This window comes from Lissotriton helveticus, chromosome 3_1 (genome assembly GCF_964261635.1).
Source record: "Lissotriton helveticus chromosome 3_1, aLisHel1.1, whole genome shotgun sequence".
Taxonomy (NCBI): domain Eukaryota; kingdom Metazoa; phylum Chordata; class Amphibia; order Caudata; family Salamandridae; genus Lissotriton; species Lissotriton helveticus.
Window position 1 is genome coordinate 97,183,288 of NC_136061.1, and position 24,099 is coordinate 97,207,386.

The 24,099-nt window shown below is 43.9% G+C and overlaps 1 protein-coding gene across 2 annotated transcripts in view; it reads left to right on the forward strand.

Annotated features, from left to right (window-relative positions):
- RAP1GAP2 (RAP1 GTPase activating protein 2) overlaps positions 1–24,099 on the forward strand; it is a 941,171-nt gene that overhangs the window by 235,309 nt on the left and 681,763 nt on the right. The window contains exons 1-2 of one of the 2 annotated variants that reach the window (XM_078679318.1): positions 14,895–15,067; positions 21,795–21,882. In XM_078679318.1, coding sequence (XP_078535444.1) covers positions 15,009–15,067; positions 21,795–21,882 — 147 coding nt within the window. In that variant the 5' untranslated portion in view covers positions 14,895–15,008. Of the gene's footprint in view, positions 1–14,894; positions 15,068–21,794; positions 21,883–24,099 lie in introns of those variants that run through there. The other variant, XM_078679320.1, reaches the window with a different exon arrangement.

Genomic DNA, 24,099 nt, shown 5'->3' on the forward strand with positions numbered 1-24,099 from the left:
ATTATTCTTGGACCCGCCCAGCAGATGGATGCTCCTGGACCGCTGTTCCACCACCAGGGAACGGTGGTTCCCTCGCGTAGTCAGTGGTCCAAGTGCAGCACGGCCACTTGGGTCGTAGTGTACAACCGCCGCCCCGCCACAAGTCTGGTGGTCCAAATACCGTCAGACTCGTAATTAGGCCTATTTAAAATTCGTGCTGGGGTAACAGAAGGCAGCTTCCCTTCTATCGTGCTCTGCTTGAGCAGCTGAAAGTGCATGAAACAGCAATTTGTCCAAGTGGGAGTGAACCAAGATTCCAGCATTGTGGATCTCAATAAGAACCAGTATCTTTGCAAAAGCCCTTGGCAAAAAATTTAGCTCAAAAGGAAGAACCCGAAACTGTGGATGAAATCCCATCAGACTGAATCTCGAAAACTTCTGATGAGGTGGATTGATTGATATGTGAAATGATTAGAGCATTAATTCATCTTTAAATGGATGGATTGAAATAGGGGCTCAAGAGCTTTAGATCGATGATGAGTTGGAACTTTACCAGTGGTTAACGACCGCTAACTAAACTTCCTGGCCTATTTCAACCAGAGGTGCTGGAATCACAGCCCTTTTTGTAAACCATTCCAAGAACGCTTCAAGAAGGACAACTGGCTTAGATGAAGTCCTGGGCCAAAGAGGATAAATTGGGCCTGAATATGGGGGCGGTGTTTTGAATTACAGCACATAACCTTGCCTGAAGGAGTGAAGAACCCAGCCATCTTTTGCAGAAATTTCCTAAATTGAAGAAACTGAGAGAGTCACTCTTCAGTGAATTTCAGAACTGGCAAGGGACTGAAATGGTTAGGACTGCTAACTACGCTTAGTACAAGAGGAAGAGATCTATCCACATTATGGGATCTAAAAGATGACTGACAAAGTACTCCTTTATCTTAAGGATGATATCTTCTTTGAAACTGCTACCAATAATAACATCCAGACTGTTCTTCAGGTTTAGGTCTACTTTGAAACGTGGGCATGCATTGGATTTTTAGAAGCTTGCCTTAACCCCTTCCTGGCTGATGACGAGCTCAGCTCATCATGTAACGCGGTAATTTTAAAATTGCCGCGTACAGCGGGAAAAGCCGCTGCAGCGATGCGGTTAAGAATTCTCCCTACTGATTCCCATAAAGAGAAAAAGCATCCGCCAGTAGTTCTACCAAACCTTGCTAACAGCATTTGAATTGTGCAGATAAAGGTGCCTCCTTTCTGCTATATTTGTCACCAAAGCAACTACCTTAAACATCAGAGTAGATGTCTGAAATAAATTTTGCCCCCATTTCCATAGAAACTAGCAGTTATAAAGTCTTTTCCATCAGATAAATCTGTAGACAGTGATAGAGAATATTTTTATTAAAGACTGTGAGGTATGGACCACACCAATGACAGCTCTAGTTGTCAGAATTTAACCTGGTGAAGCTCTTCTTGAGTGCTGACTCCACTCACCTATCTAGCGGGTCACTAGCAGAGATATTTGTGAAACTAAAGAAGATATTTCTGCCAAGTTGGCCAGCTTATGATCCATGGTTAATGAAGCCGGAAGAGTCAGTTCTCTCTAGGCTAAAGAGTATAGTTTTATATGAAATCTCAATCTGGGAGGTGGAATTAATTGAAGTTGCCGAAACATGCCTACACTGGTATCAGACCTTCCCTCTGTCATCTGTAGATGAAGAATATCCGTCAATTAGCTAAATGGAGATTGCATGTCTGAATATTGGTAAACTTGCCTCTTTAAACTTGTTTAGGGTCTTCTTCTGACAGATTCTTAAGAGATTGGTAGGAAGAAGCAGGAATCACAAGAAGCTTGTCCCACAGAGGCTGAAAGAGGTGAGGACATACTAGAATCTTCTCCTTAAGGCCTCTCGGGAACCAAGGTGGAGCTGGTCTTGTGCAACACCTCAGAGATTTAATCAAAGTCTATATTTGGGTTTGAGACAAAGCAGGAGAAGGTTCTAGATCAATCCTCTGTTTCCTCATCATCATTGATAAAGGTATGATGGCTTTTAGTTTGCGAAGATCCATGGCCATAGCCTTTCAAACCAACACAATGACAATTTTCGAACATACTTCAAAAATATCTATTGCTTAAGCTCCTCAGGTGACCTAAACTCTGCCAAATTAAAACACCCAGACATAAAAGAAAGACTGCTTACCCCCTCTGGCTATCGAGCTCTTTAGGACGAGGCTGCCGCCATTTCCTGACTTGGCTCCAAAGGCGCTGCAATCAATTAGCGAGTAGGTAAATATATTATTTTCAACTCTATCTGGAGTGCTTAGAAGAACATAATCCTTGTAGTGAAACGTTTTTGAAAATGGTATCGCCCAATATTAATATATATAGCTAGAGCCCCAAGTCAAACTAACATTTGTCGCTTAAAGTGTTTAACAAGGTAAACCTTTCTTACCAACAGTAGGTTCTATAATGATTTTTTTTTTTTCACCAAACCACATTTCTTAAGAACTCCAGCCGACTCAGCTAGGGTTTGAACTGCACTTATGGATGTAAACAGAAGCAGGTACACTGCTTCTTCTGCAGTTGCGGACACCGCGCCAACCCGAAGTCCCTTGGTATCTGTGCTGAACCATGGCTCCATTAAAACAAAAAGCCATTGCTTCTATTACGGCTGACCCAGCACCTCAGACTGACACCTGCAATCTCCGAACTGTACTAGGCCTCCGTAAATCATACATGCAAACATTTTAAAACTGGAAAGTGGGAACTTTTAAAAAACAGTTGTTGAAATAAATATTCCCCATTGAATTATATTGAAGCAGAGGCAATTTTAGGTGGGAGACAGGTAAAATAAACACCTCTTGGTCCCAAAAACAGGGAGCAGTCTCCCTCCTAAATCTACTCTGTTGCCATGCATGGTATACAGATTTGGGAAACAGGCAGCCACGGTCTGCTTACTTTCTTGATGGCTGTTGAGGGAGTACTGACTCAAATCCAATCAGGAAATGATCTACCCCGCGTCATCCCACTGTGGTTGATATGCACGCGCTATTCGATAAAAATATAAAGAGGAAAAACACAAAAGAGAAACTATGGTAGGATATCTTATTGGACTATGCACTAATAAACACCGTGCCAGAGAAAGCAGACACAAATGACGGACTGCAGAGAGCTCTGGAAGATCTCTTATAGGACCAGGCATGGGCGGGTCCATAGTATTCCTAGAAGGTTCGCGAGGGATGGAAGAGCAAATGAGGGCACATCCTGTCTGTGAGAGGCGTGAACATCTGTAAGGTTTGGGGTAAACTAGGATTGAGGGGGTAAAACGGCAATGCTGCATTGCTTTAAATAAAAAGGCAACCGTAAAAGTGTGCTCTGACAATTAATGTGCATTTGTCACATTTTCCCATGTCATTTATGCTAACAATTTACGCTATTGGGCTCTGAGCTACTGTATTTCAATTTATGTTGCGTCAAGGTTTTGTGGCGTTGGATTCTTTTTTTTTTTTTTAACCATTTTTTGCTTTTCTCATTCTGGATTTGTCTTTCTCTCACCCTATTGATTTTAGATTGGTATCAAATTTGTGGGTTTTTACCACGCTCATGCATTCAAAAAAACGTACGAAGGTGTCAGACTCGTAGATTCCCATTTGCAGTGTGACAGATGTTGGTATGGTAATACTACACCTGGAAATGTAATTGACCGCAGGTGTAGTATTACTGGGTGCAGTATCTTCTCCCAGATTTTCTGTTCAGAATAACGACCTGCAGCAATTGACATTTGCACAATCAATACAACATATTTTCCCTTATTTTTATCAATTTTCCTAATCTAGTTTTTAATTCTGGCCATTGAGACAGGTTTAACTGTCTCGCCAGACTATGGGTTTTTTCAAATAAATCATACGTAATAGACACACAGAGAGAGGCTTTTGGTCAGTGGCTTCATCCATAGGTCCGTTAAATTGTTACTCAGGTTTTGCCTCCGCCCATTTGAAGCACACTAAATGTAGCAGTGGGTCAGCCCACTTTGCCCATTGGCTCCCTTCACTTTGAGTAACTGCAGAAAGCCAATGCGTGGATCACATCTGCTTAAAATAGTTAGTTTCTCTTCGGTGACAAAGCTAGTTCAGCCTATACTTTATTATACCGAATGTTTTACATTAACTTAATTAACTTATTTGTTTTGCATGCACTTTGGGTGCCTGGTTAGTTGGCTTTTTATTTTCCTTTTCCTTTTATATGTTACCGTAATAAGTTGCTTAATTGATACGGTAGCATTATCAGAGCCTGTAATTTGAGTGTTTGATGGGTGGTGATGTAATTTGGCATCTTGATAATTAAATGCATGGCACAACTGAAAGGCTTGTTATTTTAAAGAATCACCAAAAAGCAGCCACCTGAGTGAATATTTTTTAATGTAAAAATGTTTACATCTACTGACAGTGAGGTGGTTGCATTTTTTTCATTTCATTTTGAGGCACTTCCTTGCTAATAAAAGAATTAACCATCACACTAGTGAAGGCCGGACCTACTGGCTTTGCTAATGCTTGTTTTTGGGTGGGTGGTAAATTTCACAAAATGCATTCCTGATTGGTGATTTCCACTGAGTCACAACGAGCCCCTTGGCCTATGCAGTGCTCTGAAAACTTTATTGAATGTGTTGCCTTCTTGAAAGTGAAACATTCGGAGGTTCTTTTTGAAGGACACAGGAACTCTCTCCTTTATCTCTTTCAAGAGTTGGCATACCAGTCATGGACCCCAGGTCATAGAATGTCAGTGAGTGTGGTGGAAAGTTTGGTCGAAGTTCTAACGTTACCAGCTACTTTAATAAATAGATTATGTCAAGGAACTTTGGGGTATAGATGGTGAAAAGATGGGTTCCACTGACCATTCTTGCCCGCCGTATATGGCTGCAGGAGACATATCTGGAAATTAAAAGAGTTAAGCTATATTGCCATCACAGCCTTTGATGCTTTGAAAGAACAATGTCAGTATTGCTGAGAAAATGTTTCTGGCAAACTGAAAATACTTTTTTTCCTTTAGAGCATTGCCAGGATGTTTCAAGTTAAGGGCTTCATAGGCAAACCGTGTCATGTTATTTTTAAGTGTAATCCTGTTACAATATTTTGTTGTGCTGAATTTATAAAGCACCTGTGTCATTTAGACAGCCATTTGGCATTAGAATTGGCATTTGCCAGATCTACATATTGGAATGCTACTTTTTAACCCTTACCAAGCAAATGAGGTTGACAAGAAGAACAACCAATGAAAAGCAAAGGACTGACCCTAAGCTGACTCTTAAGTGTAGGTGTTGTACACAATAGGTTTTTTGACAACAAACAGAAGTCCAGTACACAGGTGTTCTGGTGATCGAAGGCGGAGGAACCTAGGACGCAGTGCTCAGGGTTGGACAAAGAGCTGTGAATGCGCATTGCTTAAAGATTCAACCTTTCAATGCTTAGAGTACAAGAATTCATGTTTTCTCTAACTTGGGAAAGCTCAGTATTCTTCGTCCATCTTTTCATGATGGCGCTGTCTAACGTGATTTGAGGTCTATTTTAGTCTGGGCAGTGCTTAATTTGAGCTGGTGGCTTCCGAATCACTTAATTGTCAACACCAGCACTTATGACCGTCTGCCACATGGTGGCGCTGTTTCTCCAATTTAGAGATGAGCACAGCAACAGTTGTTTATTATTTCCATATTCATAAAATAACTAATACCTGCTGCCCACGTCATTCTTATAGCTTTAGGTGCCTGGAATAGTTTGAATTGTCACACGTGCAGGAGTGTGGTGCTTCGTAGTTGTGTTGATACTGTCATTGGTAGCGTTGGTAGGAGCAATGGGTGGTGTCAGGTGCAGTGGACTCGTGACACAGGCCTGGCACATATTGATATACAAATTAAGCACTGATTCTGTGTCATAATAAAGACTTGTAGGCTTAACTAGCTGAGAAAACAATTCCTCAGAGCGACCTGAGCAGAGTGTACTTTCTAAAGGACAGAGCGACATTTCCAGACTGAATAACCTCCTTTGTAACATTTCATGTGCAGATAACAGATGTTATGAACATTAGATCTGTATGGATTAGAATCAAGCAAAGAACCTGTGAATGTATTTCATTGCAACCATTACGGTTTGACTGTTTTCTACTGGTTCTGAGCATGAGAACCCTATACTTATGTAGTAAATGTATGAAGCTGGATTCGAAAGCCCTATACAAGGGTGTGTTTTCAGCATGTAAGAGAGAACTGTTCCGCATCCTTTGAAGGTGAATCTATGCTGTATTTTGAACTCTGCTGAGTTTGCTGTATATTCTATTGACCTGCATGCTTACTGGTCTAACTTTGATGGCCAAGCCTATGCATTTCTGTAGTTTAACTCCTTTGCCGCAAAAAGGCGGGGCCGCGTCGGCCGTTGGCCGACGGCAGCACTAGCGAGGTACTGCTCGCGTCGGCCAATGGCAGCACGCAAGGGGTTAATTATTAGAGTTAATCTTAAAACTGAGGTCTTTGGCAGTCATTAATAACCATAAATGCTTAATGTTTGCCTTCTGCATATACCCAACCTAGCTTAGTAAGAGAAACTGGTCCAGAGGAGAGCACCAAAGTCTGGCAGGGACTACGCCACTCCTGATCCAATATCAGCGTGCTTCAATAACATTTAATGCAAGGTGTGTGCACGCTTGACAGATCCAAGTTTACGCTTTTTTTTAGCAGGTAGTAGCCGGAGATGGTTTTAATGTCAATTGGTAAAGAATTCCACATTTTGGCTGCTAGATAAGAAAAGGATCAACCTCCTGATTGGCAGCATTTAAAGAATAGAATCACCTAGAGATATTTAGAGGATGAATCGAGAAAGCATACGAGGTATAGGGAGTTTGTGTCATCCAACCTAGAGGTGATCTAAGAACCAGAATTGATGGTAAGCGAAGCATTCGATCACCACACCTTCAGATTTGAAGAGGCGGGACTGTGCTATCCTAAGGGCATAGTTATCAATTGTGCACAATGAGTAGTGGCGCAGGAACCTAGGGGTATGTAGGGCTCACTGCACCATAATTAATAGCTGTGTTTCTTCCCCATCAAACTTAGGATGGGACCTAATTTCCTTGATGGCTTTTGGGCCTATAGAACCCTTGCTACAGCAACAATCTATTGTGACCTTGAAAATCAGCTGTCTGAAAGTAATAAAAGCCAATTTTTCTCCACCAATTTTTTTAATATCAATATCTCATTTACCATGAATTAGTTATCTGTCACAAGAGGTACCTGTAGTCTCCAGCTGCACTGGAAATACTACAAAGTTCAGGGTACCCCTGCAATCCTTTGGGAATTGGGGGTAGATAGTTTCAAAGACGTAAAGGTTCTCAAACAGAGGTAGATAAAAGTGAGGGAGACGTGCTCAGCCGCGGTCCCTCAGACTATTCTGTATAATGATTTTATATTCATATCACACTGGCACAGGCATTTGTTGGTTCATACCTCACCCTCTTCATATTTTATACTCAATCCCAGAATCCATTTAAGTCTTTAGGAATTCTACTAGAGTGCACAAAATGTCTCTTTGATTTTACAGTTGTAAAGTGAAACTAAGTGCTACTTAAATAAAAGACTGACATTGGCTGCTCGGCATCTACCAGAGATACTTTGCCCACCCTTATCAACCTTACCTTTACGGGATAGTTGCCACCCCTAAGTGCTAAATACCTCTTACGAAGGGAGAAGCGGAAAAAACTGAGGACCAGCCTGGGAGCCTGAAGTAGCCAAGTTCATTCCAGGCACTTATTGTAACTTCTGGGCAGCCCTGACTCTCACTAACAGGATTTAAAGGTTCTCTTCTCAAATCACTGAGAGAAACAAGTATTGGCAAAGCCAGTATGTCTTATTTGAATGTGGTAAGGTAGATAAACACAAGCATTCACAAATGTTGTTTACATACATTGCATGCACAAGATAGATTTATTATTGTAGTGTAGTTCCTATATTCCCAATAGGCTCTGCGCATTGGAATAATATACACAGCAGTGTAGACGTAGGACTGAGGTCGACTAGGTCTCTACTGACTATATTAGACTTAAGGTTTGCCAGCTAGCTCAGAGGTCACTAGAAACTTTCTCAAATAAACGAGGAGGAGTTTAACCTCCCTGGATAGACAAGAAGGGATTAGCTTCTGACAACCATAAAACATGACAACTTTGCTCCCTCAGAATAAGAGTGTATCTCTAGAGTCGTGTGAAAACAATAGACAGCTATTTCGCTCAGTCAAGTGTGCATACTTAGTTTCACCAGAGTGCAGAGAAAAGAGAGACGGGCGTTTTCAATAAAAGGTGTGATTTATTGAGCAGTCTTCTTTCTCATACAAGAGAAATGAATTGCCACAATTGCAATACTCATAGTAAAGTAAAGTGCGTACAGTAAAAGGAGGATTATAAAATAATACTGTAAAAGCATTGATATGGTTTCTTAGCCATATGATACTTTAAAATAGATAAAATATATACATACATATCTACATTGACTAACGTACTCAACTGGTGTTTCTAAATACGCCTGCCCTGGTGTACCGGACCTAAGCCTAATACGTGGGAAGGAGTAAATAAGTAGCAGTTTAAGTTAAGTTGGGTTTGCCAAGAATCTGACTCAAGAATTCTCTCTAAGGTTTTAGTCAGCTCCGTACCTGGGTAATTAGAAAGCAGGAGGTCTTGTATCTCTCTCTCAGGACTCGATATCCCAGTAACCCGCAAAGGTATCTGGAAACACCAGAGCTGGATTTCTCGGCAGGAGAAAAGACAGCGTCTCTCTCAGTGCGTCAAAATGGAGGGGCAGCGTCCGTGGGCTCCCGCATCAGCTGGGCTCTCGGGCAAGTAGATAGCTGCTCTGCTCCAAAACCACCACCGTGTGTTTGCTTAAGGCAACGTTGGTATATTTATACCTGAAAGGTGCCGGGTTTGACGTAAGGTTGGACATAAGACGCCAATAAAGATGTCACTAAGAACTGGCCGTTCTTACAGTGCTTTACAGGAGTTCTAGGACGAAATCAAAACAAAAGCAAGGGGGATTTCCCAGGTTGCTGGAGGTTTGGTTTGTTTAGAGAACTCGTTGTGCTTTCTAGGAGGCCGGGGAAGTAAAGTCCACATTTGTAAAGCGCACAATCACCCGTAAGGGTCTCTAGGCGCTGGGGGCCGTCGGGAAGATTAAGCGAGCTATTGCCCAGAGTCACATGGTGCTGGGCTGACCTGCCGCCGGAGCCGGGGATCGAACCGTGGTCCCCAGATTCCAGCGTCAGTCGCCCTGGCCGCGGCGCCACACCTCTTCCTTGCTTAATGTGACTGCATGGGCTACGACTAATATGGATATGATTCCTTATGCCGTTATAGGGATATTATTGATTATAGCCGAACAAGGGCATAAAATAGAAATATCGATTTAGGTTCCTAGATAAAACACTACATTATATTAAAGCCTGCTCTATTGGCTTTGCTAATGTTGGCACAGAAAATTGCAAATCAGAATTGCTTTCTCTGTACAAGCAAATAGGAGATTTTGAATTTAATTTATTTATTTATTTGCCAGTTTCAATAGCGCCGACTTGACCCGAAAGGCCATTGGAGTGCTTTATATCAAGCAGTCCAAAGGTAAAGCAAAGCAAAATGTAGTTTACATAATTGGTCCTTAGTTAAAACAGACCATAATTTTATGAAAGTGTGTGAAAGTGACATTAAATTTGGTAAACTTTCTTAAAAATTCACTAAAGGTGTCTCACAGAAAAATTGAACATAGGGTCATATTTCATATACAAAATTCAAGATACCGAATGGGGCCTGAGTTAAAGGGGAAGATAATGTGTGCTTGATCCAGTCTCCCGTGGGGAAAAATAGTGAACACTGCTGCAGAATGTGCAATGTGCGAATTTTTCTATGGATGCAACCATTTTTTATGGCGCCTGATGTGAAGGCTTTGACTCTTATTTCCCCCTCTGGAGTTTCATAATGGCTTTGGCGAGAATATCTTGAAGCCTTTTGTGTTCTATCCCAACATTTTTAAATGACAGCAAACAGAGGGGCATATTACCAACAAGTAGCGATATTTATCGCTAAATAGGCTTAGCGACGCTTTTTTTAATCGCTGAGCACGCCGGAATTTATCGCTGAGATAATGTGCTATTAGCAACGTTTATCTCCAAAGCAATACATTTTCCGGCTATAGCGGCGAAATGCGTGAATATCGCTGAGAATACAGCGATATTCACGAAATGCTCTTAGCCATGTTATCCACCTCCCATTGGATAACATGGCTAAGAACTGGTCTGGGCAGGTGTTAGTATTTGGAGATATTCGCCAGGGCCGGACTGGCTACCGGGCAGTTTAGAAAGCTGCCGAGCTGCTGGCTGATTTCACTGCGGTGGGGGCTAATTTCGTTCATGGAGACCTGCGTGTGCTTCGAAATAATTAATGCAAAACGAATTTCGTTTAGCACACGCAGGTCTCCATGAACGAAATCACCCCTCAGCTCGGCAGCTTTGGAAGCTGCCCGGTAGCCAGTCCGGCCCTGATATTCGCGCTTAGCGCAAATATTTCCATCGCTACGCCTGCCTTGCTAATAGGCGATAGCGATGTTATCGACTGTTTTCAGTCGCTAACAGTTTGGGGATGCCCACTTTGCATGTCATTAGCGATAAATATCGCTAACATGCAAAGCGGGCCCCAAACCGCTAGCTATCACCTAAAAGCTGTCGCTAACTGCTGTTAGTGACAGCTTGCTAATAGGGCGAAAATTCCCTATTACCACCCTTGATAATATGCCCCAGAGTTTTCTCTGTAAACACTTATCAATACTTTCCCAATAGGATAATGAAATAAATGCAAATGAAGGAGGGCATTTTTAATTTTAAAGATGTTCTGCCGTAATATTGAAGTTTAAATATTAACTTGCGTATATAAGCTTACCAATTTAGGCGACACATATATTGACAAGGGAAGTTGATGTGAAGCAAAGAATAGCAAATCTACATTTCCCAAACTATGCTCATCTTGGCGAAATGTTGAGAGTCAATATTGTGGAGCCAATATAAGAGCAGGTCGATATTCTGCACACTTACCTGCAGCCATTTTAAAGCTTTTGTATGTCAGGTGAATTGTCAACAGATTGCACATTTCAAGGAAGAAAGTCACGAGGGGGTGGGTTTCCCTTAATGGATTTTGGCAGAAAAATATGTTCATTTTTATAGTGCATCATTCATAGCATATTTTTTTCGTGGAACACACTGTTGAGCTACCTTTAGAAATGTCTCCTGGAAGCAAGGGTGGGTGGTCTGCAGCATAGATTGATTTGTGCCTACTGTTTTCTTTTTGGTTTTTGAGGCATGTTGTTGCAACTGTAAAAGCTTTGCTAGATTCGGATGTTCTAAAGGAGCAAAAGCAACAGGAGTTATTTTTTTACTTTTCTGTCCTATTTTCTGTGTGTTTTGTTAGAAAATAAATCTGCAACTAGTGTGTGCCCACATTTATTTAACTGAAGAAAAATGAATATACACTCAAAGGTGGATGCAACAAGGATTTAGCCCTGTGAGCAGTCATGTTGGATACAACACTGCACTCACTTGCAAAGACATAACATTGCGGCACAAATACAATTGTAGCTTTTGAGCTTCAGTATGACACTGTTTGTTTTTTTAGTTATTCCGTTATATTTGAAATAAGCTGTGGTTGCTTATTAACATGAGCCGTGCAATAAGGGCATGAAATGCACATCCTGTCGCTACTGACACTATGATCCACCTTCAGATCACAAAATCAAGAGTGGGAGTGCTGGACTGTTGGAACTAAGACAAATGGGAATGGTCTTTCTCTTTTTTCGATGGTGTGGTCAAGCCATGTTGTGAATCATGTGCAGCTGCTACTGGCGCATGTACAAGTATTCAACAGATATTTTTCCCTCTTAGACCGTACTTATTCACTAGTGATATAATTCATTTTCCTTATATTAACATTCTATCTCAAAAAGTACATTAGTGACAATCACAATAAGAATTCATTTCATTATTTACTATTTGCACAAGTACTCTCTTCCTTTTTTCTTTTTTTCAAACCATTTCATATATATCTCATTCTTTTTTCTTTTTTAGAACAGTATATTACATCTCATGTTTTATAACACCCAAAGATCAAAAACATTTTAAAGTACATAAACACATTAAGTGATTTATATAAATAGAAAAAACTTTTTTTTACATTTAGTCTATACAAAACAGGAAAAGGAAACAATTATTAAAAAGACAAACACAATTCATCAGAATTTTTTTTTCAATTTATCACAATAATATATACACAATCCCTGGAATCATACCACTCACACACCAATCATACTCACACATTAAAACTATTAAGCAAAATCTGAACAAGGATGGGATCTAATTGACGAAGATGATTCTTAATCAATAAATGAATCTCAAAGCATTAAATGAGATTCCGCACTAGAATGGTCGACGCGTGTTTCGGTGGAACAAGCCACCTTCCTCAGGACCTCTCCAGATGCAGATTTACAATTCCCAGAGGACCTAAAAAATGTACAAAATATATGTCACCAATACTGTACTGAAGAGAGACACCAAGAACTACACAGTACAATTTCATATGGCTATCCAACATATTCCTACCCGCGTGACCAACTCACATATATGTGAAACGTTACCCAGCATGTACAAGTATTTACATAGGGTTTCTTGGGTGACAATGTAAGATCGTATATACCTGGAGGAGATTTATCCATTTGAACTACACAAATACATTTATATATATCAGGTCAGAGGTGATTGTGGCAGGAGAACGGAGGTTTTTTCATATATATATATATGTATATATATATACATATATATATATACATATATATATATATATATATATATATATATATTTATAAATATTACCTATTGGCGGTCGCCAGTAGGTAGTTATTGTTAGGACTTAGTTTCCATAGGAGAAGCATTTTTGGATTTGCCAATATCTTTGGCACCGTTTGACTAATCTTTGCAAGATTTTCTAAACTAATGGAGCGCTCCGGTCAGCTTCGGTCTTGAAAGTTTTAGGTTGATTAGTCAAACGGGGGGTCCAAAATGTGTTTTCTCCATGTTCATTCCCATTAGAAACTTTTTTCACAGCTGCAGCCTGTACTGCTGAACGAAATTAAACCAAATTTGGCAGATATGTAGCTCTTGGTTCAGAGTGCACTCTTTGCTTGAAATGGTGTAAATCCGTTCAGTAGTTCCTGAGAAATTCAAAACTAAACAAATATTGATATCTGGTGACCGCGTTGGATCCATGAACCCTCCTGATCACAAGCTTCATTCCGATTGGCTGCCAACAGTCCAAACCAAAAGTGTTGGCAGCTATCTTGTGACTCGGTTGAACCGAGTCACAAGAAAAAAGGTTACAAATGAAGAAAAGGAGGCAGGGTAGAAACACCCTGACCCCCTAGGCCTGCTCAGGGCCTAGGGGGTCAAAAAAGCCATTTTATTTTAATTTTTGCCGCGGTTCTCGCGTAAGATCAGCAAATCCCGCCAATTTTTTAATTTTTTAAACGAAGCGCAGTGCTTCATTTTCATAAGCTCCCGGGTGGGCCAGGTCCTGGGAGCAATGAGGAACAGTTTGCCGCCCTGCCATTGCAAACTTCCGCTTCGCATCATGGAAGCGAGAGCAGAAAAACTGCTCTCGCTTCCATGAAGCTAAACAGATTTGCTTTTGGGCCAAGGGTGCTGCATGCTTGCAGCTCCCTTTGTCCAAAAGCAAAGCCGGCTCCCGCAGGAGGCGGGGATCCGGCAGAGACCGTGGTGGCATTGGGGCTCTGCCGCTGTCTCCAACGTGAGGCCAGGGTCCCGGGGGATGGGGTCCCCATGGCAAAAGTGGCCCAGGGAAGAGGGGCCACGCGGCCCCCACCGGTAATGAAATATGAAGAAACAAAAATTTAAGAGGCAAATTCCCGGCCGGATGAGGCCCCCGGGCCAAAAATGGCAGCGCACCTCCCCTCCTTTAAAATAATTTTATTTTAAAAATAAAGTAAGTGGCCATGCCCCAGGGGATACTGTCCCTGTGGCCAAAATTGGCCTCGGGACGGGGGCCACGCAGCCCTCTTTCTGTTTAATAAAAAAAAAACACAACCTCCCTTCTAAAAAAAAAGAGAAGCCAGTATCTCTCCAGAGGCCCTGCCGCCTCCCTGTACCACTCTGCAACGCGCCTCGTGGCACGTTCTTGGTTGGGGGATTGAAACCCCTTGAATCTTAAGGGTCCTTAGGGGCCAACTAGCCACCAGGTACCAGTATGACCCACACAGTGAGATTGTTGAGAGGTGGCTCGAAGCCAGGCCCTTTTTACACCACTCTGCAAACGCACCTCTTGGCCTGCTTATTACTGTAACGTCCCTGAAACCTTTGTTTTTTTCAGTGAATTTTAAAGGTTTTCTAAATGCTAATTAATAACCACATATATTTTTATATATATATTATGTATGTATAGTTAGAGGGGAATTAAGTGATTTACCTACTTCCTCTGCAAATCTTGTATCTTTTTTCATTTGTTGCAAAGATTTGAAGTATTAGGTTCTTGATGTTTGCTGAGAGACACATTTTTTGCACCTTAGGGGCAAGCTCTGGGAGCCCACTACATCTTCATAATAAAGTCAGAAGTCTCAGAGCTCCTCCCATCACAACTGCAGAGCGGCGGCGTCTTCCTCCATTCTTTGCACAGGTGGTACCACCCTTATAACTAGCTGTGAGCATTTTGCATCTGCTTCTGGAACAGAAATATGACATCTGTTTGGGCTAGGTAGAATGTTAATATTTAACCCCCGAGGCATAGCTGTAATCTAATAATAGCATCCCTCCGTGAGGGTGGCTGCATTTGCAAAGCACCACAAGCATTTGATAGGAGGGACTCCTTCAGGGAACATATCAACCTATGGTTGTATGAGACACCCACCACAGAGACCTACCGAGAGACGCGCTCTTAACGTAGGCTTTAGACTCAGATCACGATGGAGAACAGCAGCCTACCAACTCTGAGGCTACGTTTATCCCACCAGCACTTCAAACTGTGAGTATATGACTGTTGGTAACTATACTTACAGAAAGTAATATTTATCTGCCCTGGCATTTGAGTGCCAACTTTTTCAAGGAATATGATCAGGCATTTATTCATGTTTTGAGATTCTGGAAGGGCGAGTTGTAGATACTTTTACAATAAATCATTTGTATTTTTATATAAACTGTGTTCTATGCTTTATCCATTTCCTTATCAATTTGCCATAATATTGTATCAAGAATATTGACTACCACTACATCATCAAGATAAGTATAAATACAGAAGTGTACATTTACTTTACTAAACTCCACATCTATGTACATTTACAATATATGTATATCGGCAAAGTAAGTAGATTGATGATATATCATGAAGGTAAGTAGATGCAGCATTATGAATAGCAAATCTACACAATTCATTACATATACACTACAGCAGTGGTTTTTAACCTTTTGACTCTTGTGGACACCCATCTAATTATTAGTGGAATACAAGGACCCCCAATGATGTATTATTTGAATCCGGGGGCCTCCACAGAGTCATTAGTGGAAGCAGAGGACCCCAGTCAAAGAAATTTGATGATTTGAGCCTCAGAACAATAAACATGAATACAGCAAACAATTGTTCATCAAATACATACACAAATGCTGAAATAGTTTATTTAATTCACAAACAAATATAAAAAACGAATTTCATTTTATTAATGGGAATGTTGGGAATTTTCTAAATTCAACTGAGGCCACGCAACGTCCATACTATAACTTGTTTTATACATTTGCACTTCTGCATGAACCAGTCTGAGGGCACCAACCTAATTTTTAGCCTCCAATTTAAAATTCTTTCATATATATATTAAATGTTTTAAAAATGTCAATTATATTTCTTTCTTTTTTTACACTTTATAAATCTTTAAATATGATTTCATTTGAAAGCAGTCGCGGACTACCTGAGTAGGCAATGCGGATACCAATGGGGCCCCAGATCACAGGTTAAGAACAGCTGTACTACACAATATACACTCAATATACTTACTGTGATGCAATTGTGGGGTAAGTGTACATAGAAAGGTGTCGATTTACTATTTTTAACTTCACCTTCACTTACCCTCATGATATTGGTAAGTATGCATATTGTCAAGGTAAGTAGACGTGGAGTTAAGAATAGTAAATGTACACTTTACTATAAATACTCACAGTAAACATGGAGCAGACGTTGATATTCTGGACAAGTTTTTTTGGAGGTCAGTAAAAAATGTACTCAAAATTTTTAATACAACCTTTTCAACATCTAATTCCGTTCCCACTTGTTTTATATTCAACAGTGAATAGTTTAAACAGCACTACAACATGTTAAAAGTGATTTAATTTTATATTAGCTATTTTAGGTTTATATTTCAAAGCTTTTGCAGAATTTTTATCAATTTTTGTGCCAGCCTCAGCAGAGGAATAGTGATCAATGTGCTATAATAGTGGCTAGGTGGCAACCCTGTAAGCATTGTGTGCATGTATTATTTTCTCATACACTGCAGTGGCTGCAGCATACACTGTGCAAAGGTGTTCCTAAGTTACAGTGCGCACCTGGCCAGACTCCCTTTCACAAGCATTGATAAGTTGCTGGCTCCATTTTGTAATTTAAGTGCTGTTTATAGTGCCCAGGAGGCCCCAAGGAGGGTTGCTCGGCTCACCAGTGGTGCTCTGTCATCTCTGGGATGGTGATGTGTGTGGGTTTTCATTTAGTAGTGGTGCTGCTGTGCTGCTCCTAACCTCACTGAGGTAGAGGTGTGGCGCCGCGGCTAGGGCAACTGACTCCGGAATCTGGGGATCACGGTTCGATCCCTGGCACCGGCGGCAGATTAGCCCAGCACCATGTGACTCTGGGCAATAGCTTGCTTAATCTTCCCGATGGCCCCCAGAGACCTTTACGGGTGATTGTGCGCTTTACAAATGTGGATTATTATTATTATTATAACTGAGATCAATGTAAATCCGTATTTGTAAAGAACTAACTACTCACCCTTATGGGTCTCAAGGCACTGGGGGCCATCGTGGAAATTGAGTGAGCTTTTGCCCAGAGTCACATGGTGCTGAGCTGAGCTGCAGCCAGAGCCAGGGATCGAACCGTGAACCATGTGCTCCGAAGTCAGCTGCCCTGGTCGCTGCACCACACCTCTCCACAAATACACACCTGGGACTGTTCGAGTGAGCTACGGTTCATAGAGATCAAGTCACCTAAATGCCTGGGTTAGTGAAAGTGACATTACACATTCCCATATTGCTTGTGGAATTACACAGTTGATACTAGGAGAAGTGGCCATTTTAACAGCAGCACAACACTGCAATGAGACAAAAATTACCATCAGAGTAACAAAAGCAAGAAAGTCTCCAGGGGCAGAGAGTCACACACGCTGCAACAGAGGGGAGCACGAAAGGGACAGGCACACACAAACATTAGGACATGAGGATAAGCACATCAAACCAGGGCCGTATCATAGAAAGTGCCTTGGGTGCAACAGATAAGTGCGCCGCTTTGTGCTCCCCCGGGGCACTTTGGTATTACAGAAGGAGCCGCTGATGCTTGTGCGGCCCCTTCTGTAATACAGACAGTGCTGGCACGCATGTAGCACCAGCCAGTACTTAGAGGCCTATTAGGATGGTGGACGGACTTGTGTCCGTCCGCCACCCCCGAGGTGGAGGGACCGTCCGCAGGGGCAGCGGCGGTCCCTCCATTGCAATTAGGATGTGACCACCACCCTGGCGATCACATCCCATATCTTTAACCTTGCGGCGGGTGCAGCTTGAAGCAGCACCCGTCGCAAGGTTAAAAATGCATGATTTGCATTTACATGCACAAGGCGGCAGGCACCGCGCGGTGCCTGCCGCTTTGTGCATGTAAATGCAGGGGGGTACCATAGGTACCCCCCATGTGCACCCCCCCTTCACCCTGGGGGCCCGCAAGGGGCCCCCAGAAGCAAAGTTCCACATGCTTTTCCACGGCGGAAAAGCCACCGCGGAAAAGCATGTTCAAACACACATCCTAATTTGGCTGACGGTGTCTTGCAGACACCGCCACCAAATATCGGTCCACACCCCGCGGATCAGCGGCGGACAAACCTGCCGTCCGCCGCTGTTACCACCTCCATCCCACTGCCATCCTAATCTGGCGGTGGGTGTTTTCTCTGACCGCGGCGGTGAATCCGCATCCTCCGGGCCGGTGGTGACTTCCACCAGCCCGGAGGATGCTGATTCACCGCCATCATAATCAACCCCTAAGTTTGTAAAATAATAAGTGCCAGGGCTCTGACCAAGAGGCCACTGCAGCTTGCACCACCCAACGTCTCTGTCATCGCTGCCAAAACAACTATTAATCAACGCTGTCACCTGCAAGTGCTAAGTGCATAGCTAAATGAATGGCTGGGGAGGCAGGTATTAGCAATTTTTTATTTACATTGTATTCGTAAACTACAGTTGTGCTGTTCAACTCTAAATTAGATGAGCAGCGCCACCATGTGGCAGACTGTCCTAAGTGCGGTTTTGACAATTAAATGCTGGGGCCGAGCACCGGAAACCAATTAAGGGCTGGTACTGAGCACCGGAAACCACCGGCTCAAATTAAGCACTGGCGCCAGCGATATTATTTGCATGGGGGTGTAGCCTCATGCAAATGAGGGACTCACATTGCCTCTGCACCTGCGCGGTGTTATGGATGCAGGCGTAGAGGCAAACATGCCTTGAAGAGGTGCACTGAAAGTGTTCCTCAAAAAGGTGGTGCACTCTTAGTGCACCTCTCAAAGACAGCCCTCTGGAGATGAGGAATGGGGTCCCTCTGACCCCCAGACATCCCCTTGCAGGTGGGTGCAGTCACTCATTGCACCCGCCTGGCATGGGATCTCTCTCCCCTCTTAAAAGTGCAGACGGGTTGCCGCATGCACAGTGAAACATGGAGCGGCTTTCAGTCACCCAGGCCGTAATCCACTTGAATGTGCTGCTCCTACAGCAGTGCGACCTTGCGGCTGTCCCAAGGGCAGCACATACACCTTAATAGGGCACACTTTCCCTGTTTGCGCCCGGCGCACCTGCTTTAAGGTGTGCCGTGGTGCAAACAGAGAAAGTTTTGTTGTATGGTAATAAGTGTCCTGAAAGACTCGCACACTGAAATATGGAAACACAGGACAGGGACAACACCAGCTCCATTACACATATACATATTTAAAAGGGACACGCTTCTTCACTCAGACAAACACAACTGGCAAACAAGCAACAGAACATAGAGTTATGCAGACCTGGACTAGGAGACTGGTACAGTGAGACGGGTACCACAGACACTGGAACTGGGAGTACACAAGCGCGGATTTAGCGCATACACCCACTATGAGACTAGTAGCCTCTGTCTGTCAGTTTATTCTAGTTCACTTTTGTTGTCCTAGCACCAGGGATTTAAGTGGGCCGGGTCTCACCGGTGCTGAGCACCAGCAGTTTTTTAAAGGAGGCCTCTAAACGGGTCTCTATTGGCCTCTGTTTTGTGCCCTGGCACAGGCGGACTGCAGTGACAGAAGGCACATCGATGTGCGCCTGCTCACGCTGCTCACTTCTCACTAGCGGAGAAGTTAAGCATGACGTCACGCCAGGTGAGTTCTGTAGGGGGAAGGAAATCCTTAACGGAGAGTCATTTTATATCTAGAATTCCCTTCTCTTTTTGAAACTCAGGAGCAGGAACATTGTCGTGGTGTCAGCAGGGCTTTAAATAGAAGCCTTTTCAATATTAACCCCTTCCATGCCGGCCGTCCGACGTCACGGTGGGCGTGTGCGGACGACGGCCAGGGGCCGTCCGAACCACGCCCACGCCATAAATCACCCGCACCGCGGCGGAATTTTCACCACGGTCAAGGGGTTAAATACATAGTTGCTGCTTATTTGTCTTATGCAGCTAACAACCATTGACAAAGCCAATATTCCTGTCTTGTTGAAGGTATGGTGTTACTTGTTGTATCATATATCTGGATGCAATGACAGAACCAGCAAAATACAAGTCGGACAGCACACTATGCTAAGCACAGATGTTTAGCTTACGTGTTTTAAGCCACGCCCTCAAATATATTGACCACGCCCCTTTGAGAGACCCCTCCAGTTTTTTTATCCCTCTTAAAGCCCTGCGTAGCACAACTTCTTGAAATATCAACACACTGACTATGCCAACATACTGTACGCAGGAATTCCTGCATGTCATCTTCACCGACTTCAGCTGGTGCAGAATCAGGCTGCTCGCCTGATTTTCCGCCAGCCCAAACATCAACACGTCACTCCCCTCCTCCGCACTCTTCACTGGCTTCCGGTTTCTAAACGCTGCACTTTCAAACTGGCATGCACCACTTTTAAGGCCCTTTCGGACGCAGCCCCCTTGTTCATCTTTTCAGCCTTGTCCCGTCACATCCCCTCTAGAGCTCTTCGCTCAGCATCTCTAAACCTCCTCGAAGTCCCCCGTTTCAAAAGAAAAAAGCATGGTGGCCTGAGCTTTTCTGTTCTGGCCCCCTCCACCTGGAACTCCCTACCTCCTTCTCTCCGTCTCTGCCCAAAGTATGACTGTTTCCGCAGATCTTTAAAAACATTGCTCTTTCAAGCCGCTTATGATTAACCCTCTCATTCTGGATCAACGCAATATGTCAAAGAGCGCCAAGAAACCGATGGTGATAGTGCGCGTTACAAATAATTTTAATAGAATAATAGAATAGAATAGTCATCACATTATTAGTGTTAATGGTATCTGACTTGTAAGATCCCTTATGGCATTTGTAGTAGCTTCTGTTACATCATGAGCACCGCATTGGGTGTGCGAGTTATGGTTTGCAAAGCTGTTATCTGAGTTATGGATGGGGAAGCTACCATCATTGGTGCACGTTGGTGTTTTTAGGTCTGTTTTCTAGTCAGGACACCCATCCATCCATTTTATAATTGAGTAATTTTCAGGTATATAAACGCTGGCGACGAGCTTTTATTATCCAGGAAGCGGAGGGAGTGACGGGCCTGTTGGCACCGCACCTCCTTGCAGCCACTGCGGCAGGGGTAGCCATCTTTTGTTGCCGTGGCTCGCTCCAATGCGCTCCTCTTTATTTAAAGGCAGTGGCCTGGGGCTCGCGGTATAGCGCGCGCCTCCCACATTGAGTGTTCTGGGCTCCCATCCTGCACGCAGAGGTTGCAGAATGGCGCAAGCAAGGAGACAATCCTCAGTCACTGGTTCAAGCCAGATGGGTAGAAAGAAGATTTTTTTTCTCTCTCCTAGCAATGGTGTTGTCATAGTAACACAATTCTATTTATCTATCCATCTCTCAGCCGCCGTGGCAGCGAGAATTACCTGGAATACCTCTCACCTGCCGCGCGCGCAGTGGGCAGAGCCAGGCTCTGATTGCAGACGCAGCGCACCCCATGATTCTCCAAGGTACCCCCAGGCCAAGGTGCAAATTGTTTCCGGGAGATGTAGTTGAAAACATGAATGAATGTGCCGCCGAAAGGGACCCTGCGGACGGGGCCTGCTTTCATGCAGCCCCCATGCGTGGCTCATAAATGCATGTTAATGTGTGCGCCGCGCGTGCAGGGGCTTTGATGAAATGTGACAAGGGGCGCCTGCTGGGAAGGGGCTCTCTATCCAGGCCCCTCAGTCTGCATTGATAACCACACGTCGGAGGGAAGCGAGGCTGTCTATTGCAGTCTATTGCAGCCGGTCTCACGTGAATGCCTCTCTTTTGCAGGAAGCAGCAGGAGCTGTCGAACAGCGCCGATGTGACCCCTCCGGAGCGGCCCGACTCCCCGCCTCTGACCGCACCGCCCACCATGAAGGTAAGGGCCCTGCACTCTGCCGGGGTTTGCACCTGCTGGGGGCCCGGTGGGGGCTGGGAGGTGAGGGGGTATTGGGAGAGTGTTGGGAGGTCTAGGGAAAAGCGAGCGGCCGGAGGACGTGTATTCTTGGAACAGACATAGGGGTCGGGCCCATGCAGGGCAGTGGGGCACCACCAAGCAGCCACCCCCTGATGGGTGGGTGGGTGCATGCTGAACGCATGAAGCTATGTTATGTGCCAACCTAAGCCAGCTGTGTAGTGCTTCTAGAGTACACCGAGGCACACATGAGTCACATGTTTGTATCCCTGCAGTAGCTGCATGCTGAACACACACATGTATGTTGTGCCAAGAGCCTCTCTGAGTCAGGTGTGAAATGCTACTGCAGTACACCCAACACACACAAGTGTCACATGTTCATACACCTGCAGTGGCTGCATGCGGAACACACACATGTATGCTGTGCCACGAGCAGCCCTGAGTCAGCCTTGGAATTTGGCTAGTGTGCAGCCGAGGCACACATGGATCACATGTGCCATGATGAGCCACCCTGAGTCAGCTGTGTAATGCTTCTAGTGTTACCCCGAGGTACACAGCAGTTATATGTTCATATACCAGCAGTAGCTGCATTCTGAACACACACACGTATGCTGTGCCATGAGCCACCGTGAGTCAGCTGTGTAATGCTTGTACTGTACACCCAACACATAAACGTGTCACATGTTCATACACCTGCAGTGGCTGCACACATGTGTGTGTTCAGCGTGCAGCCACTGCAGGTATATGAACATGTGACACCTGTGTGTGGTGGGTGTACACTAGAAGCATTACACAGCTGACTCACAGTGGCTCATGGCACATCATACATGTGTGTGTTCAGCGTGCAGCCACTGCAGGTATATGAACATGTGACACCTGTGTGTGGTGGGTGTACACTAGAAGCATTACACAGCTGACTCACAGTGGCTCATGGCACATCATACATGTATGTGTTCAGCGTGCAGCCACTGCAGGTATATGAACATGTGACACCTGTGTGTGGTGGGTGTACACTAGAAGCATTACACAGCTGACTCACAGTGGCTCATGGCACATCATACATGTGTGTCTTCAGCATGCAACCACTGCAGGTATACCAACATGTGACACCTGTGTGTGGTGGGTGTACACTAGAAGCATTACACAGCTGACTCACAGTGGCTCATGGCACATCATACATGTGTGTCTTCAGCATGCAACCACTGCAGGTATACCAACATGTGACACCTGTGTACCTCGGGGTAACACTAGAAGCATTACACAGCTGACTCAGGGTGGCTCATGGCACAACATACAGTGCCATGACCCACCCTGCGTCATCTCTAGAATGCTTCTAGTGTGCATCCGAAGCACACAGGTGTCACATGTTGGTATACCTGCAGTGGCTGCATGCTTAACACACACATATATGCTGTACCATGACCCACCCTGCATCAGCCCTAGAATGCTTCTAGTGTGCGTCCGAGGCACACAGGTCGGTGTCACGTTCAAGCGCCGTCATTTTACTGCTGCAAACATGGAGCAGGGTTATTTCTCCTCCAGAAACATTATGTTCATATGCAGGATACGCCGAGGCACCACATCTCAACAGACCAAAACACCACGTCCAGACACTGCAAATCACTCCATAAATAAAGCACATCCTGGTTCATAGATGTCGACTTCCGCTTAGAGATGACCTCAGGCCCCATAGCTCGCCTTCGGTGGGCGTCAGAGCGGATTTAGTACAGACTGGTGATGGTCGTATTTTCAGCACTGAATCCTAATGCCCAGATTATATAAATCTTTTGTCCGGATTCTAGGCTTCCGGCTAACCCCAGGGAGTGCAAGCAAACCTTTATCTTCAAAGTAGCAGTGACCCGAGAAACAAAGGAGGGACTTGCTGCCCTCTATGCACCGCGCTGTGCTGCTTCACAGGCTATTAAGGTTGCCTTTTGCTAAAAAGGTGTCTAAGTGTAGCTAATCACTGTGAACAAGGGATATACAGATATGAAAACTTCAAACTCTCTCTAAAAAATATCAAGGATTGACAATGCCAATAGGTCTCGCTGTAAAGGATTGTTGTATGGTAATGTAAAGCATTACAAGTAAATAGCAGGGGATAGATATGTATTTGTGTAAAATGTAAATGTAAATGTAGTGGTACTTGTATAGCGCACGAATCGCCCATGAGGCATACCG